Source organism: Theropithecus gelada, chromosome 20 (assembly GCF_003255815.1).
Source record: "Theropithecus gelada isolate Dixy chromosome 20, Tgel_1.0, whole genome shotgun sequence".
Taxonomy (NCBI): domain Eukaryota; kingdom Metazoa; phylum Chordata; class Mammalia; order Primates; family Cercopithecidae; genus Theropithecus; species Theropithecus gelada.
This window is the reverse complement of record NC_037688.1, coordinates 42709491-42728326: the sequence shown is the minus strand read 5'-3', so window position 1 is coordinate 42728326 and position 18836 is coordinate 42709491. Positions and strand designations below refer to the sequence as shown.

Genomic DNA, 18836 nt, shown 5'->3' with positions numbered 1-18836 from the left:
CAGTGTTTCAGAATTCAGGAAATGTGGCATTGAGGTTTCTTTATGTCATTTTCTCTGAATCCAAAGCTGAATGGGGCAGAGGAGGAGGCCAAGGCACCTGGCTGCGGCCCAGCCATGGGTGGGAAGAGGGGACCCCGGGGCTCCCTCTGGCTGCCGCATCCCTCCTCCTTGTGGAAGTCATAGCTTCTATGAGTCTATTTCTGATGTGCCTGTCCCCAAAGTGTTCCTCAAGTGTCTGTCACAGCCCCGCTCTCCTGGGAACAGTGTTTTTCTCCTGTGACTCAAGACCGTGTTCCACAAACACTCACTCTTGGTCCAGCCAGGGGATGGAGGGGACAGAGGAGACAGAGTGGAGGGGCTGCAGTTCCCTCTGCCATCGGACAATCCCCTGGGCTCCTCATCAGTCCCAGGGAGTGTGGCCCCCAGGGACATCCCTGCATGTCACTGGGGGGCTCAGCTTTGCAGACCATAGCAAGCTGTGGGGGCAGAGGCGGCTGGGCAGCGCAGTGCTCCTGACAGTCTCTGGGCCTCACTCGAACCCTCCCTGCTGCCCCCACCCGAGCTCCACACCAGCTTCTCCCCCGTCCCATGCAGGTGGGAGGGACCCCAAGGCCACACGTACTCGTTCCTCCTGGCCAGGGGCCCCTTCAGCTTGGTCTCCAGCCCCCCGAAGAAGCCCTTGACATTCTCTGTCCTGGCCGAGGTGTTCTTCAGCAGCCGCTCGGCGATGTCCTTCTTCTCAGCCAGCCAGCTGTTTGCGGATTTCAGGTAGGAGTCGATGCTGCCCGCGGGCTTCTCCCGGGCCTCCGGGGGCAGCAGCTGTGGTTTTCCTTGGACGAGACAGGGAACAAGACGAGGCCAGTGAGGCCGGGGTCTGCACCTGCTAACTGCAGAGGCCCAGGGGGAGCCCCGCAGGGGTCCTGTGCAGTGGGGATACAGGAGCCTCCCTCCTCAGCCCAGGACAGGGGTGGTGCAGGCTCAGCCGGCCCAGGATGAGGAAGTGGGGGCCCTGCTCCCCGTGAGCACTCTCAGCACCTGCTGTGCACAGAGAAGCCACTAGGAGCAGGGAGGGAGCAAAGGAGATGCAGGCTGGAGCCCGGCCCAGGTGGCAGGGTCTGCAGGGAGGCGAGGGCAGAGGCCCGACCATGCCAGCGCCAGGGAGGCAGAAGCCAGCTGGGCACCAGGCCCCTGAAATGGGAGTGCGGAGACAGCAGGGGGGTGGGGAGCCCTGGCACCCAAACTCCCTTAGCCAATGGACGGACACGAGGCCCTGGCACCCCCGCAGGATGACGTACCCCCATGGGCCCCAGTGCCCACTATAAGTCAAAGGTTCTCTGTAGGCCCTGGCAGGGTGTCCTTACTAGTTGAAGCTGCTGTGGGTAGCCCTGTCTCAGGAAGCAGCGTCTATTCATTATGGGTCTATCTGTTCTTCAAAAAGGAAGAGCCAAAGGCTGTACTGGGGGGTTCCCACTCCACCCAAAGCAGCTGATGAGTGGCCTGGCGGGAAGGGCTTGCCTGCTGGTGTGGCTGGGACACCAGCCATGGCAGTTGGACCAAATGAACTGAGGGGTGCGGAGAGGACAGCTGTGGGAGGGGGAGCAGATACACATACCCCAAGAGTGAGCATGCAGGTACCGTGAGAGGACAGCACGGGGGGTCGGGGCCTAGCACCTCCCTGACCCAGCTCCAGTCCACGTGGAGGCTTCCAGCAACCTTCCACTTATGGTGGCCTGAACGATTCCTATTCCTGTTGCTGCAGCCCAAGGAGACTCACGCAGGAAGCCCTTGAGCTCCAATGTACCAGAAAGTTCCAACACAATGAGGCAGAAGAGATATCATAGCCTCAGCATCAAGAACAGTCCACACTCCTCATAAGCCATCTCCAGCCCATCCCTGGGCACTCTCTGCCACTTCAGATCCTAGACGGCTGCTCCCCACCACCCTCCAATAACCAACCGTGTCTTGTTTTGGTAAAACATAAAACTGATTATCTTCACATCCAGCAGTTCCTGCCTCCACCATAAAACGTCCTGCCTAGCATGTTTCTCCTATCAGCTCAGGAGTTTCCTTTGCACCCTGGTCAGTCAACCTCCCACCCCATGATTCGGACCATGTTTTCTCTGAAGTCTCACTCCTCCCTAACACCAGCGTCCTCTGTTCTCTGGAGGCCCCGTAGCTTTTGCTTTTAACCGTGAAGAAAGCTTCCGCTGACACATTATTGGCTGGCGAGCCTCAGGATCCTGTGGGTGAACCCCACATCAGCCCACCCGTGTCTTACCGATGTGGTAGTAGGTGAAGCACATGGTCATGAGGTTCTTGGCAGGCCCAAAGTCATCCATCTGATGACACCTGAAACAAGAGGCAAGGTTCACGGCTAAAGATCGCTCCACTTGCTTCTCCTTGCAAGCCATCGCTGAGACACTTGACACATGTGTCCCAATTAATACCTTCCCCCACTGGAGACGCACAAAACAATCTCCCTGAGTTCCATTAGGAGAGCTACATACAGGCACATGGCCTGGGACTGACTGAATGGGAAGGAGTTTGTGGTCTGCCTGCCTGGCTTCTTTCACTGAAAAGGTAAAAGCCAGGGCCCGGGAAGCTCAACTCGACGCCCAGGAGCAGAGCCAGGCCTCAAGTCTCAGTGCACAAGAAGCTGGGCCTCAAGTCTCAGCACACACCTGTGGCCCAGGCCACCTGGCTCTCCAGCCCTTGCCTTCTCAGGAATTAGCAGTAAGTTGGAGGACCTTCTCCGCATCTGTGGCTCTCAGGCTCCTGCCCACAGCATCGGTGGTGGGGCATCAGGAGGTAGAGCCTCTGATCCAGCGGGTCTTGGTCTTGGGCGGGGCCATTCCTTTGTATTGCAGGTTTCTTTGTCTTTCTATCCTGATCCCTTTTTTTTTTTTTTTTTTTTTTTTTTTTGAGGCGGAGTCTCGCTCTGTCGCCCAGGCTGGAGTGCAGTGGCCGGATCTCAGCTCACTGCAAGCTCCGCCTCCTGGGTTTACGCCATTCTCCTGCCTCAGCCTCCCGAGTAGCTGGGACTACAGGCGCCCGCCACCTCGCCCGGCTAGTTTTTTGTATTTTTAGTAGAGACGGGGTTTCACCGTGTTAGCCAGGATGGTCTTGATCTCCTGACCTCGTGATCCGCCCGTCTCGGCCTCCCAAAGTGCTGGGATTACAGGCTTGAGCCACCGCGCCCGGCCCCTGATCCCTTTTAGACTTTTCTTTTCTGTTTAGGTTTTAACTTTGGACAATTATTACTTTACGAGTCAAAAGAAATTATCTAGACAGTGGGATTAAGGGCCATTTTTATCTTTTTATATAAAAAACTAACTAAACTAGTAATAAAACTATAAAAGACAAAGTAAAAACTAAAGATGTTTAACAAACTAAAGATTATAAAACTAAAAAATCCCATATTGTCTAAATATTAAAAGAGTTTTTGTTTCACTTTGTTTTTGCAACTATACAAACATATATATGCTCAGGGACCAAGTGATGGCAAGAATCTTTGTGTTTTGGCAGGTTGGGACTTTAACCCCTCCCTCCCCAACTTACTTGTGTAAGACAAAAAACTCAAGGAAAAATGGAGAATTACTTTTAGCCTAGTGCAAATAAAAAAAAAAGAAAGAAAATGGAGAATCAGAATTGTGCAAAATGGGGGTTCGTGAAAATGCCTGGGACTGCATATGTTGGAAATTGAAGTATCTTAATTGCATGAGAGAATGTTTCACAAAAGGCAACCTAGAGGGCCTGTTTTAAACCACTACCCTCTGGCTGAAGGTGAGGGCTCACTCAGCCTCTTCCGGTGAAGGTTTCTCAGCCCTCCCCTGGCCAGCTCTGAAGGCCAGACCTCAGAGGAGAAACGGATCTTGGACTTCGGGTATCCTGAGCAAGGGTAGGAAAAAATAGGGGTCCTCCTTTTGTTGGTCTTCTTCTTCCAGTATATGCTCAAGTTCAAAGAGAAAGAGAGAAAGGGGAGAGACATGAAGAAGCAGGAGAACTGGGACTCCAGAGAGTAGGCTGGGTGTGGTGCTTCACGCCTGTAATCCTAGCAATTTGGGAAGCTGAGGAAGGACGATTGCTTGAGCCCAGGAGTTTGAGACCAGCCTGGGAAACATAGGAAGACTTCATCTCTACTAAATATATGTGTGTGTGTGTATGTGTATATATCTATATGGAATATGGCCAGGCGTGGTGGCTCACTCCTGTAATCCCAGTACCTTGGGAGGCTGAAGCAGGTGAATCACTTGAGGTCTGGAGTTCAAGACCAGCCTAGCCGACATGGTGAAACCCTGTCCCTACTAAAAATACAAAAATTAGACGGGCGTGATGGTGCATGCCTGTAGTCCCAGCTACTCAGGAGGCTGAGGCAGGAGAATTGCTTGAACCCGGGAGGCGGAGGTTGCAGTGAGCCGAGATCCCACTGCACTCCAGCCTGGGTGAAGAGTGAGACACTGTTTCAAAAAAATAAAATAAAATAAAAAATAAATTTAAAATGAGCTAGGTGTGGTGGCATGCACCTGTAGTCCTAATTATTTGGGAGGCTGAGATGGAAGGATCCCTCGAACCCAGGAGATTGAGGCTGCAGTGAACTGTGATTGAGCCACTGCACTCCCGCCTGGGTGACAGAGCAACATCCTGTCTCAAAAAACCAAAAAAAAAGACCCAAGCAGCTATCTTTGGTTGGGAGACAAGGAAGTAAAGGAGGGAGATTTTTCAGGCCTGGAAGGACAAAACAAAGGCAGTGATGTGGGAAGGTGGCGATGGGATGAGCCAAGGACCAGAAGAGGACACACGGCCGAAAGCAGGGGCTGCTTAGAGGCCTTCTGCAGGAGATGGGGATAGTGGGGTGCAGACATGCCCAGATCAGGGCTCCCAGCCCCAGAATCGAGGCTCCCCAGAATCGGTCAGGCCACTGCCCAGCCTCCCCAAGGCCAAGAAGCATCCCTTCCATTTCACACCTTGGAGGCATGAAGCTGGTCTGGTGACCCCAGAGAGTCATGCTCCTGAGAAGGGAGTCTGTGCCTCATGGGGTCTGGCTCCCTAATCTCACAAGTGAGCAGGGACAGAGATGGGATTGGCCCCAAATCTCTAGCTGGCAGCCATGCTCTTTCCACCACCCCTCACTGCCTACCAAGGGCTTCTGTGATAAAAGGCCCCAGCGGTGCCTAATCAGTGTTCGCAGGGAAGGCTACAGTCCTCCCAACACATCATTAAGTGTTTATTTGCTCATGGGGTTGGCAGTTGAGTTTGAAGTACTTTACAACAGGAACTCGGGAAAGTGCTAGAACTCCCGAGGAGGGCAGGGCCACAGTACATCATCACCACCTGGCCCTGAGGACCCGCCCAGAGGATGCTCCTCACATCCAGCTGCAGTCCTCTCATCACTGCCAGCTAAGGATGGCCAGCCCTGCTCCCGTGAGATGGTGGTCACGACTGTGCCTTTTAGCTGATGCTGGGTATAGCAGAGCAGTTGCAACCTGATGACTAGTGTGGATATGACTCACAGCTGGTTATGACATGGCTGGGTGGGGAGGGAAGGAAGGAGGGAAGAGGAGCTTACCAGGACAAAGGCTTTGTGCAATGGCATTACTTACTCAAACAGCACCACTGCAAAAGACTGCACCAGGCGGTAGAAGGTTGCCTCTGAGACACACTTGGAGTTGCAGCGCTGTCCAGAAAGAGGCCAGACACGTCATTGAGGTTCAGGGCGACACACGCAGCACTCAGTGAAGCTGCAGGCTTTCCACTCTCAGTGTTTCCAAATGCAGCTGGGATGAGGGCCCAGGATGGCTGCTGCCTCTGCACTATAGAACCCGCCCCTCCTGCCAGGACCCGGGCAGAGTACAGCCACCTGCACCCAACCATCACTGGGCAGGGCACACACAGGGGTTCCCCTCGGTGTCCTTCCCAGATTTTTAAAAGTAGGAACTTCATACACACCCACACACAGAAAAGTACCCCACAATGACAACGCTGGCTGTTTCCAAACTGTGGATGTATGGGTAATAAACTTCTCTTTGCTCATCTGCATTTTCTAACTTTTCCATGAAAAATAAATTATTTGCACTAAAATACTTAAAAACTAAAAACTTAGGCCACTCAGGAAAAAAAAAGAACCTACTGGATATTTACAAAATTTAATTATTTTCTAAACTTTGTTAATATATTTTTCTTCACATGACTGTCACGGTCTTGAATTTTTTTTTTTTTTTTTTTTACAAAAAATCGAGTATTACGGGTTAATAAAAATATGCACGCACATAACTCACATGCTTGCCTTTAAAAAATGAGATTTTACGGAATTTCATGAAGTTGAAAGCCCAGTTTCTTACTCTTTCCCTTGAAGTGTGACGTCCAAATGAGCTACTTCCTGTTTCTCACTATTCTTTTTTAACTTTTAGAGATGGGGGAAGGGGGGACCTCACTATGTTGTTCAGGCTGGTCTTGAACTCCTGGGCTCAAGTGATCCTCCCGCCTCGGCCTCCCAAAGTGCTGGGATTACAGGCGTGAGCCACTGTGCCCAGACTGTTTCTCACTATTCTCAACACTCCTTTTCAGAATATTCTGGGGTAAGTTTTACTTTTTTTTTTTCTGTTGGGTCATTTCCGTTGACTCTTTTCTCCAGAGTGTCATTATAGGATAAAGTCAAATTTGTTATGCTTCACCAGATTCTTCCTCAAGAGTAAACGCCCATCCTTCCCATCACCTCTCCCTTACCTGGGCACTCACGTATCGAGCAAACCACTCCCGGCCTTTTCCATTTTCACTGCTGCAGTACTCTCCAAACTTGGCTTTCTCCTCCTGATCTAAGTCCTCCCTAAAAAAAAAAAAAAAAAAAAGGAGAGGGGAAAAAAAAAACCCTTTTCAATCCGCTGGAGAAATAGGGGAAGAGCAAGGAGAAGGAACTAACGAAGTATTGCTCCCCAGCCAAGCACAGACCCCAGCTCCCATCACCTCGTCTCAGCCTCCGGGCGGTCCCGTGAGGAAAGGGTGTTACTGTTATTTCAAAGGTGAGGAGCCTGGCTCGGAGTATCACACGCCGGCTTGAGAGTGGCGAACCAGAGTTCCAACCAGGCTTCCTGGTTCCAAAGCCCATGTCCTTCCCCTGCCCCTCCCGACCCCTGCCTGGGGAGGTCTGAGTCCGGATAAGGGCACGAACCCTGAGAGGTCTTGGTTCTCCAGCTCTCTGACTTCCCACTAGTTTTTGATGCTGGAGTCAGCATGGAACCAGCCCCTGAATTTAAGACTTCCTGAATTTGCTCTTAGTATACTAACACCAAGGTTTGATGCCAGGAAGAAAACCATCTCCCACATATCAGCAGGGCACTCGCTCATCCCTCTGCACTTCCAGAGTGAGGCTGCTCACGGGCCAGGCCATTCCCAGCTGTGTGCGAGAGGTATGGAGACCAGGGGCCTCCACCTTGGTGTCACCACCACTAGGATGGATAACATGCTCACATACTTTCAGGCCACTTCTCATCACTCTTTGTAAGGCGCCAATACTCTTTCCCAAATTTAAAGACTCGAAAATGAAGCAGAAGGCTGAAGATCACTTGGCTTATGCAACCTTCATTTATGTTTTGTAGAAAACATCTTGGTCCTCATTTACTCTAAATACCAACATCAGATGAAATATGTGTTATCTGCAGGCTTTTGCAGTAATTTCCGGAATGCATGCAAAGGCGCATCTGACTCAGGTGTCCACATTCGGTATCGCTGACAGGCTACTGCAAATAGAGGCTGGCTTTCCTGGCAAATGAGCAAACTTCTGGGTGTTTCCCCTTTTCATTAACTGGGGTATGCTCAGAGAAAGCGCACCCATCTCAGTGTTGGTCAAACAAAACAAGTAGGAAGCTACATCTGCTCTCCTAAAATGCACTCAAATCAAACATAAATGCATTTTTATTTATTAATTTTTTTTTTTTTGAGACGGAGTCTCGCTCTGTCTTGCCTAGGCTGGAGTACAGTGGTGCAATCTCAGCTCACTGCAACCTCTGCCTCTTGGGTTCAAGTGATTTTCCTGCCTCAGCCTCCTAAGTAGCTGGGATTACAGGCACCCGCCACCAAGCCCAGCTAATTTTTGTGTTTTTAGTAGAGATGGGGTTTCGTCATGTTAGCTAGGCTGGTCTCAAACTGCTGGCCTTAGGTGATGTGCCCGCCTTGTCTCCCAAAGTGCTGGGATTACAGGTGTGAGCCACCGCACCCAGCCCATAAATGCATTTTTAGATGGTCAGGTATGTGGATTATCATACAACAGTTCCCTTTTCTAACCACACAGAAAACTGAGGCTGGTCTCCATCAATTGAAAAGCACCCATCAAAAAGGCAGAAGTCAGCCCTTGAGAGTTTACACACGTGGGGCTCAAATCATGGTGGAAACAATGGGCTCTGCAGAGTAAAAGGCAACATTTCTTTTTCTTTTTCTTTTTCTTTTTTTTCTTGAGACAGGGTCTCCATTTGTCACCCAGGCTGGAGTGCAGTGGTACGATCATGGCTCACTGCAACCTAAGCCTCCCTGGTTCAAGTGATCCTCCCACCTCAGCCTCCTGAGTAGCTGGGACTATGGGCACATGCCACCATGCCTCGCTAATTTTTGTGTGTTTTTTTGTAGAGTTTCACTATGTTTCCTAGGCTGGTCTCAAACTCCTGGGCTCAAGCGATCCTCCTGCCTCAGCTTCCCAAAATGTTGGGAATACAGGTGTAAGCCACTGAGCCTGGCCACAAATCCTAACTGCGTTAATGAAACTGGAAAACTTTCCCTTAAGGCAGTGCCTCTCAGACGCTGATGTGCATGAGCTGTCTACTGATCTTGTTAAAGGGCACATTCTCACTCAGAGGGGCCAGCCAGGGCTCAAGACTCTGCATTTCTCACAAGCTCCCAGGAGATGCCAATGCTGCCAGCCCACACATGACAGAGCAGCAAGACCATCCGTATCTAGTGTGCTGCCGTGAATGGTGGAAGAGCCACAATCCACACGTGAACCCCATGGCTCTGGGGTGTGTGTGCATCCTCCTTTCCCTGGCTGAGATATTAACAGGCAGTGAACTGGGGTAGGGAAATATCAGGCCGATGCACAGATTCCCGCTTCTCAGTGGATGTCACGGACCCAAACTCTCCCTTCCTGCTGCTCCAATTGTCAACACTCGTTATTTTACCCTTAAGAACCACAAAAGAACAGCCACCCAGGGAAGGGCCCCATGCAAACAGCTGCTTCAGAATCAGCTGCTGGCCAGGGTCAGCACTTTGGAGGGTCGTGGCAGGAGGACTGCTTGAGGCCAGGAGTTTGAGGCTGTGGTGAGCTATGACTGCACCACTGCCCTCAAGCCTGGGTGACGGAGCGAGACCTTGTCTCCAAAACGAAAAAAAAACAATTAGCGGGGCATGGCGGCATGTACCTATAGTCCCCAGCTACTCGGGAGGCTATGGTGGGAAGATTGCTTGAGCCCGTGATTGTGTCACTGCACTCCAGCCTGGGCAACAGAGTAAGGCCCTGTCTCTAAAAAAAATAATCTGCTTCTTTTTTTTTTTTTTTTTTTGAGACGGAGTCTCGCTCTGTCGCCCAGGCTGGAGTGCAGTGGCGCGATCTCGGCTCACTGCAAGCTCCGCCTCCCGGGTTCACGCCATTCTCCCACCTCAGCCTCCCGAGTAGCTGGGACTACAGGCGCCCACAACCGCGCCCGGCTAATTTTTTGTATTTTTAGTAGAGACGGGGTTTCACCGTGGTCTCGATCTCCTGACCTTGTGATCCGCCCGCCTCGGCCTCCCAAAGTGCTGGGATTACAGGCGTGAGCCACCGCGCCCGGCCTAATAATCTGCTTCTTAAGAGCACACCAGTATGGGTAACCACAGCTTTATTATCTTATCTTGCCCCTATATCTAATTTCAGTGAATAATTGCAACCTCTTAGCCAACTATAGCTGTGACAAGGAGCGCTAGGGAGTGGTGAGCCTACAAATGCTCAGATGGTCCCAGAAACAGAACAAGTGCCCCTTGTGTTTAGCAACGATGAGGTGAGACAGGTGTCGGCGGAGTGAGAGGAAAGAGACAGCCCCCTCCAAAGCCTTACTTAAGAATTGCATGGATAAAATTCGGGAACAACATGCATTGGAAAATAACAGAGCTCTGCCAGGCATGGTGGCTCACGCTTATAACCCCAGCGCTTTGGGAGGCTGGGACGGGCGGATCACATGAGACCAGGAGTTCGAGAGCAGCCTGGCCAACATGGTGAAACCCTGTCTCTATTAAAAACACAAAAATTAGCCGGGTGTGGTGGCAGGTGCCTGTAATCCCAGCTACTTGGGAGGCTGACACAGGAGAATTACTTGAACCTGGGAGGCAGAGCTTGCATTAAGCTGAGATTGCACCAGTGCACTCCAGCCTGGGTAACAGACCCAGACTCGGTCTCAAAAAAAAAAAAAAAGAAAGAAAGAAAGAAAACAAACAAAAAGAAAATAATGGAGCTCACGGGGATGATGGGGACCTGTGAGCCGAGTACTCTGGAGCGTGTCCCTCCAGGGGTTCTCTGCACGTTTGCCCTTCCAAATCACCTGGGAGCTGCACATGCTTTGACGCCGGCCTCACCCTAGAGAACTGATGTAATTGGCCTGGAGTGAAGTCCAGACTCGGGTATTCTTTAAAAGGTCCCCATGTGGCTCTGCATGCAGGCTGAAGTGGAGAGAGGCCCCTGCAGTGGCCATCCCTGGCTGATGAGGAAATGGAAGCTCTGGCCCCAGGTGGCACCCTGGGGAGAGGCAGAGCCAAGAGCAGAAGGCGGGTCCCCTTGGGCCCTGTGGCCATGCCAGGCTGTCTTGTCCACACAGGCCCCTTACCCTCCAGAGAAGATCTTCTCCACGTAGCCACGCATGAAGTCCCTGAGAGCCAGGGTCTCTTCATCCTGGGTAGACTCGGTGCTCTGGCTGGAGGAGAAGGACTCGTTGGAGGAGGAGCGGCGGTCTTGGTCCCAGGACGGGTGTGAGGGTGACTCGCCCATGTCATTCTCACTGTCCGCAGACTCAGTGGTCTCACTCTCTGACGCGCCATCCCCCAGGGAGCCATCCCCGTCCTGCAGTGCAGGGGGTGGTGCCTCCAGGGCAGAGGAGGTGGGTGCCTCAGGACCAAAGTCGATCAGCGAGCCCACGGGGACCTCCGGGGCCTCCATGGCTCCGGGGAGCTGCTGGGGAGGCTGCCTGGAGGGGAGCCCGGCAGCCTGGCGTCCCAGGCGTGTTAGTAGGAGCCCACCAAGCTCACAAGTTGCCGGTAACTGCTGGCCACCAAGAATGAGTCCTTCGCAGCAGCTCACCTGGCCCTACAGCATCTAGAAAGGAAACACAGACACAGACATTAACGCCATTCCTCACCAGAATCCAGACCTAAATCACACACTCTCCGGAAAGAGAAGAATCTCTGCTCTTCTGGAATTTGGGGTGCCTCTTCCCTATCATCTTCCTACCGACCACTTTACTGTTCAAAACCTGGTACACGATAGGCTCTCGATAAATACTTGTTAAATGAATGAACAAATAAACACTGACATCAGGATTTCTCCAAGTTCTGCAAACAGATTGTCAGGGCACTGCCTCTGCTGGCCTCCTTCCCGCTCCAGCCCCAAGACTGAGCCCATCACCAGGACAGAAAAGGTCCATCCTGGGCTGGAAATGGAGGATCACCAGGGACAATCCACCTGCCCGCTCGCTGTCACTGGAACTGGTGGCTACGGAAGAACCTCCCTGCTGAGCAACAGACACCTCACCTCCTGGCTCCGGCCTCCTTCCTGGGCTCTGTTCTCATCCAGAACGTTCCCAGGCTGTCAGAGGTCTATCCTCTCAACATCCTTCTCAAACCCTACGATGGTTGCTAAGCACAACATTTGCCATCTGGACTTGTCCCCTCTCCCGGCACAGCAGCCGCCCTGGACAACGACACACCCCTGGGCTCCTCAGGCTGGGCAGCCCTCTCCCTTCTCCATTCCCCTCCTTTTTCCTCCGCCATTCCTACCCTGGAGTTCTATTCACCCCTCGAGGCTCTGCCTTGGCCACGTCTTCTGAAAAGCTCTACTCTGCTCCTATTCAAAATGAATGAATGACTCCTCTGTGGGCTCCAGCAACGTATTCAGCCTAATTTATCATTCTGCTTGCTTTACTGACAGACTCCAATATTTCCGTTTACCCATAAAGCATACGCCCCTCCAGAGGGACCATGTCTGGCACCGCTGCAGCCATGCTGTGCCCAGCGAGGACTCCTGACTACATATGTGTGTGTTGTGTGCTTGCTGAAGGAAAGAACAGACCCGACTGTGAACACGCTCACAGGGTCAGGGGTGTTGGCTACGCAGGTCACAGGGTGGCAGAGCTGGGATTCAAATCTTCGCTTCTAATCCAGGTCTCCCGGCTGCTGGTTCAAGAGGTCCCGGGGAACCTTCCTCACCAGTACAGAGGCAGACAGCTAAGCGGGAAGGAGACACCGTCTTGACAGTCAGCCCCTCAGAGCACAGCATACCTCTAACCTCAGCCCTGTCCATTAGGCCCCAAATACCTAGGACAATGCCTGCCAGTGAGGTGGCTGTGAAACTGCTGAACTGACTGCATCTTCAGAGGACAATTCAATAGCAGAATGGCCTTTTCTGCCTCTTAAGAGCTTAATGCTCACCCGTCGATGATGGATTCCTCCAAATTCTCCAGCCTGGGGTATTTTTAAATGCCCTGAGTCAGAAAAGAAAAAGGCTGGCTCCCGGTCACCAGCATGGTGATGGGCATGTTCAGGGGAGCCCCACAAGGCAAGCCTCAGTCCGGAAGAGAGAAGCATAAACCTCAGCTCAGAAGAACTTTCCACACCAGGACAACAACAAGGGCTCTGATGAGCTCAGAAGGCAGTGGCTTCGGCTCAGGGAGCTGGAGAGCAAGGAGTGGCCGGTTGGAGTCTCCCCTCACCAGCTGCGACCCCGGTCAAGGCCCCTACTGTTCGGTGGGTCCCCCCGGCTGAGGCATCAAGATTGGATCAGAAACCCAAGGCCCTTCCACAAGCACAGGCTCACTCGCCAAAGAATAGAAAACCACACCCATGGTAACATGCCTGGCATTAAAAATGAAAAACCACACACTAGGAAAATGTTTACAGTAAATATACTAGGAAAATTGAGCTAGTGGTATCTGTATTACAAATTCACACAACTCTAAAAAGTCTATATTCTTTTTTTTTTTTTGAGACGGAGTCTCGCTCTATCGCCCAGGCTGGAGTGCAGGGGCCGGATCTCAGCTCACTGCAAGCTCCGCCTCCCGGGTTTATGCCATTCTCCTGCCTCAGCCTCCCGAGTAGCTGGGACTACAGGCGCCGCCACCACGCCCGGCTAGTTTTTTGTATTTTTTTAGTAGAGATGGGGTTTCACCGGGTTAGCCAGGATGGTCTCGATCTCCTGATCTCGTGATCCGCCCGTCTCGGCCTCCCAAAGTGCTGGGATTACAGGCTTGAGCCACTGCGCCGGCCAAAAGTCTATATTCTAACAGCTACACAGACCACTCAAATAGGCAAGTCACACAAGAGGAAATACAATTATAGGCCAGGCGCAGTGGCTCACACCTGTTATCCCAGCACTTTGGGAGGCTGAGGCAGGTGGATCACCTGAGGTCAGGAGTTCAAGACCAGCCTGAGCAACATGGTGAAACCTCATCTCCACTAAAAATACAAAAACTAGCCAGGCATGGTGGGGCACGCCTGTAGTCCCAGCTACTCAGACAATTGCTTGAACCCAGGAGGCTGCAGTGACCCGAGATGGTGCCATTGCACTCCAGCCTGGGTGACAGAGCACAACTCCGTCTCAAAAAAAGAAAAAAGGAAATACAATTATTAAAGGCTTAGACAAGTCTTCAACCTATACTAATAACCACAATATAAATATGCAAATTAAAGCCATAAGGTACCATCTTATACTACTAAATTAGTAAAAATTTAAAAACTATTTAAATACTGGTAAAGTTATGGTAAAATTAACATTCTCAAGCATTGCTGGAATAGGGATAAATAATACTTCAAAAGGCAATTTCTACCATTCTTATTTTTCTCTGTTCTGATTCAGGAATTCAAATGCTTGGAATTTATCCTAAGAAAATAATTCAAAACACTCAAAAACAGTTATGTAGAGAAAAATGTTCACTGCAACAGTGTTTATAATCTTGATTAACTGGGAAGAGGGTAGAAAAAATACCTAAATACAGTAAAATGGGCCAGGCATGGTGGCTCACGCCTGTAATTCCAGCACTTTGGGAGGCTGAGGCGGGTGGATCACCTGAGGTCAAGAGTTCGAGACCAGCCTGAGCAACATGGTGAAACCCCATCTCTACTAAAAATGCAAAAATTAGGCAGGCATGGTGGTGCATGCCTGTAATCCTAGATACTCGGGAGGCTGAGGCAGAAGAATCAGTTGAACCCGGGAGGCGGAGGTTGCAGTGAGCTGAGATCACGCCACTGCACTCCAGCCTGGGCAAAAAAGCGATTCTCCATCTCAAAAAAATTAAAATAAGTAAATAAATAAATACAGTAAAATGTCAAATGCATGTTAAAAAGTTGATGCAGTAGTGATGAGTGTATGATACAATTCAAAAAACGTCCACTTTCTAGTAAACAGAATGTTCTGTAGTCAGCCCAGGTTTACTGAACGCTGCTGCTTGCCAACCCCTGTTCTGAGTGCTGAGAACACTGAAGTGAGAGAAATTTAATTTTACTCTAATTACAATCATGTATACATATGCAAAAGCAATGAGGAAGAATGTAGAAATGTATGGTGGTGCTGGCATAGGGGTGATTTCCTCTTTCATTTTGTTCATTATCCTAACATTGCATGGCAAACACTCACAGTTCAGTGGGAAAAAGGAAACAAGTCACTGTCTCTGGAAGCCATTCAAGCAGTAGCAGGGCCGTGTCTCTCTGCCCACACACAGGAGGTTCAAGATCAAGCTGGCGCCGGGGGCAGTGGCTCACGCCTGCAATCCCAACATTCTGGGAGGCTGAGGCGGGTGGCTCACCTGAGGTCAGGAGTTCGAGACCAGCCTAGCCAACATGGCGAAACCTTGTCTCTACTAAAAATGCAAAAATCAGCCGGGTGTGGTGGCGGGCGCCTGTAATCCCAGCTACTCGGGAGGCTGAGGCAGAATTGCTTGAAATCAGGAGGTAGAGGCTGCAATGAACCGTGCCACTGCACTCCACAGTGCAGACACAGCGAGACTCCATCTCAACTAAATCAATCAATCAATCAATCAAACTGGATGATCGTGGCTATTTCTGATCCAGTCTCAGGCACTCTTGGGCCAGTCAGACGCTCTTATGAGTCATCCTCTCCCAGAAGCCCTAAGTGCTGGGTGCCGCCTTCCTCAGTGGGCTCATCATGGAGGCGACAACATCACAGGAGAGGCACTGAGTGACAGGAAGCAGATGGGTGGCAGGAGCGCTGCGGTGGGCACCACCCCTGTCCCCGGACTCCTCAGCTCAGGGATCTCAGCTGTTTGGGGCTCGCTCACAGAGCTAAGACGTCACAGCAGTGACTCTGTGTGGTCATGGCAGGGAAAGCAATCCCACCCTCTTCCTCCAGGAAGGAAAAGTCATTATGGGCCTCTAGGCAGGACAAGGTGATGGCCACTCCCACACTGCAGGGTCACAATCTCGGGGGACTGCCTGGGCCAGCTGGCGAAAACACAGGAGGTGGTCCAGCAAGGAGCCACACTGTCCCTGCTCAGAGCCAGCCCAGCGCTGCCATCTGGGAACGCGGACCCAGGAGTATCAGATCTTCTACAGGTTTCTAAGGAATGCTGAAATCCTGTTACGTGAAATCTGATTTCTCAACACTGACAACTAATTTAAATTGATTTCAAAACACTTTGGTAGTCAAAAAACCCATCTGTGGATTGCACCCCAGCCCATCTGCTTTGTTCTACCTTCAAGGAGGTACTGAGGCCACTGCCCAGACTCTGAGAAACAGCGTTTTTGGCTACAGGGGAATCTGTGTCACTGGAGATAGGAACATGCTGGCCTGAAGCACTGCAACCCCCCTGCGGTTACACTTTGCAATGAGCGTCATAGGCCCCACGATGGAGGCTTCCACCAATCAAAGTAGGCTAAAATTCTAAGTCAACCTGTACCTTCCAAAGCCCTTGTGAGATTTTGCAAACATCCATTCATTCTGCACACATGTACTGAGCATCTACTATGTATCGGTTACTGTGCAAAGAGCTAGAAAGCAAGCCATGAGGGAGACCTTATGGAACGTGTGTGTGTGTGTGTGTGTGTGTGTGTGTGTGTTTACGTACATACCACGGGGCAGGGAGAGGGGAAGAAACAGTTAATAGAATAAAAAATCGAACAAGAGCTTCTGTAGCACTAAGTGCTACAGAGATGATCTGAAGGTGACGGCCCTGAGAGGGCTGAGAAGTGGCTTCTTTGGATGGCGAGGTTGGGGAGGCAGATCTCTGAGCTGAGATGGAAAGAGGGAGAACCAGCATTGAAAAGGCTTGAAGGTGACCCATGCAGAGGGAACATGAAGCATGCAGGCCCTAAGGTAACCGCTTTAGAAAGTTCAAGAACCAGGAAGGCTGATGAGGCCGGGGAGCCACTGCTCATGGGAAAAGAGGCCACAGTGGTCTGTATTCTGGAGGGGGTTTCCTAACCTCCTGCTGCAACCCCTTCCGCCCCACTTCCCCCACTGCTTCTTCCTACCCCGCAGCCTCCAGCTGTAGAAGGAACTCACGAGATTGCCCCGGTGTGGCTGCTGTGCCACTTCCCCACCGAGCTGTGCTCACACTGATTTCCCCAGCATCCCGGAACAACCAGAGCTGTGGCTTCTCCACCAGGTTGGCTTTGGGCAATCAGACAAGGGCTCCCTGCAGGGAGAATCTGGAACTTTCTGTAAGCCTGCCCCTTCCCATCAACCTCAAGACACTCCTCTCTTTTAGTGTTCCCAAGAACTCCCAAATGTGCTGCTCCCCTCAGCCAGAGTGTGCCAAACCTCAGACAACACACAACACACATAGCATCACATGTACATACACCTGGATTGTCTCCCCTGTTAAAGCTGCAATAAGGTAAGGCGGGGAGAGGCCAGGAAGAGACCGGGCAAGGAACCCGAACACAGGTCAGCTGGAGAACCAGTGCTCCAGATCCCCACGTCATCCTCACCTCTTACAGTGACATCTCAGATGCTGGAGGAGGCATTTCTACATGTGGAACTGCTGGCCAAAGGGTGTGCACGCTATTAAGCCTTGTGATAGGAAACACCGAATTACCTTGCCAAAAGTCTGTCTACAGCAATATATACTTGATGGGCTTTTACCTGAAACTTTTCTTTCTTCTTCTTTTTTTTTTTTTTTTTTTGAGACACAAACTCGCTCTGTCGCCCAGGCTGGAGTGCAGTGGCGTGATCTCAGCTCACTATGGGTTCAAGCAATTCTCCTGCCTCAGCCTCCCAAGTAGCTGGGAGTGCAGGCTTCTGCCACCATGCTGGGCTAATTTTGTATTTTTAGTAGAGATGGGGTTTCACCATGTTGGCCAGGTTGGTCTCAAACTCCTGACCTCAGGTAATCTACCCACCTCTGCCTCCCAAAGTGCTAGAATTACAGGTGTGAGCCACTGCACCCAGCCTTTTTCTTTTCTTTTTCTTTTTTCTTTTTTGATAGGTTCACACTCTGTTGCCCAGGCTGGAGTAGAGTGGCGCGATCTCGGCTCACTGCAGCCTTGACATCCTGGGCTCAAGTGATCCTCCCGTCTCAGCCTCCTGAGTAGCTGGGACTATAGGCATATGCTACCATGCCTGGCTAACTTATTATTATTATTATTACCATTATTTCGTAAAGGTGAGGTCTCACTATGTTGCCCAGGTTTGTCTCGAACTCCTGGGCCCAAGCAATCCTTCCAACTTGGCCTCCGAAAGTGCTGGGATTACAGGCGTGAGCCACCATGCCTGGCCTGAACCTTCATTTCAACTGTAAGGTGGAAACATCACCTAGCCCCAGCCTTGCAGCTGGGGTCCCTGGGTTTTGCTCCTGCTGTCCATGCAGGGTGCTGTGCAGGAAGGACAGGTGCACTGTGCAGATGGGCACTGGGGCCCCGAGACACCAGCTGTGTCTCTGCGGGAGGCCTGAACTTCTCTCCTCTCCACCCCTGACTAAGGTACCTGGTTTGCCAACTGCCTGGTGGCCCAAACAAGGAAAAACTCGCCTCTTCGTCCTTCCATCTCAGCTCCATCACAAATCAACCTAAGAAAGCCAGGCGCAGTGGCTCACGCCTGTAATCCCAATACTTTGGGAGGCTGAGGCAGGAGGATCACCTGAGGTCAGGAGTTCGAGACCAGCCTGGCTAACATGGTGAAACCCTGTCTCTACTAAAAATACAAAAATTAGCTGGGCATGGTGGCAGGTGCCTATAATTCCAGCTACTTGGGAGTCTGAGGCATGAGGCTCACTTGAGCCTGGGAAGTGGAGGTTGCAGTGAGCCGAGATAGTACCACTGCACTCCAGCCTGGGCAACAGAATGAGACCCAGTCTCAAAAAACAAAACAAACAAACACAAAATCAAACTGGGAAATCATCTGAATCTGTACCCTAGTTTCCTCTTTGAAAAATGTGAATGAGAATTGCTCTTTCCCCTAATCAGCTGGATTATCACAGTGAGGCGCTATATGAAGGGCCTTAGAAGAAACATTTCAGGGAAACAGCTTATGGTCCTCCTGGCTGGATGGGTGAAGCTGAAGATCTCCCCTGGCTGTGCTAACATGAAACAGTTCAGCGGAGGAATCAATGACCCTATTAACAGAGTAGTTCACACCTTTCAAAGAGCAAAACTATACAAAACAT

General features: G+C 51.2%; 1 protein-coding gene across 3 annotated transcripts in view; it reads right to left on the bottom strand.

Annotated features, from left to right (window-relative positions):
• Positions 1–18836, bottom strand: part of KIAA0513 (KIAA0513 ortholog) — a 65377-nt gene that overhangs the window by 12054 nt on the left and 34487 nt on the right. For all 3 annotated transcript variants that reach the window (XM_025371313.1, XM_025371314.1, XM_025371315.1), the window contains exons 2-6: positions 10836–11320; positions 6724–6823; positions 5601–5674; positions 2279–2349; positions 623–830 (exon numbers count right to left, since the gene is read on the bottom strand). In XM_025371313.1, coding sequence (XP_025227098.1) covers positions 623–830; positions 2279–2349; positions 5601–5674; positions 6724–6823; positions 10836–11164 — 782 coding nt within the window. In that variant the 5' untranslated portion in view covers positions 11165–11320. The remainder of the gene's footprint in view (positions 1–622; positions 831–2278; positions 2350–5600; positions 5675–6723; positions 6824–10835; positions 11321–18836) is intronic.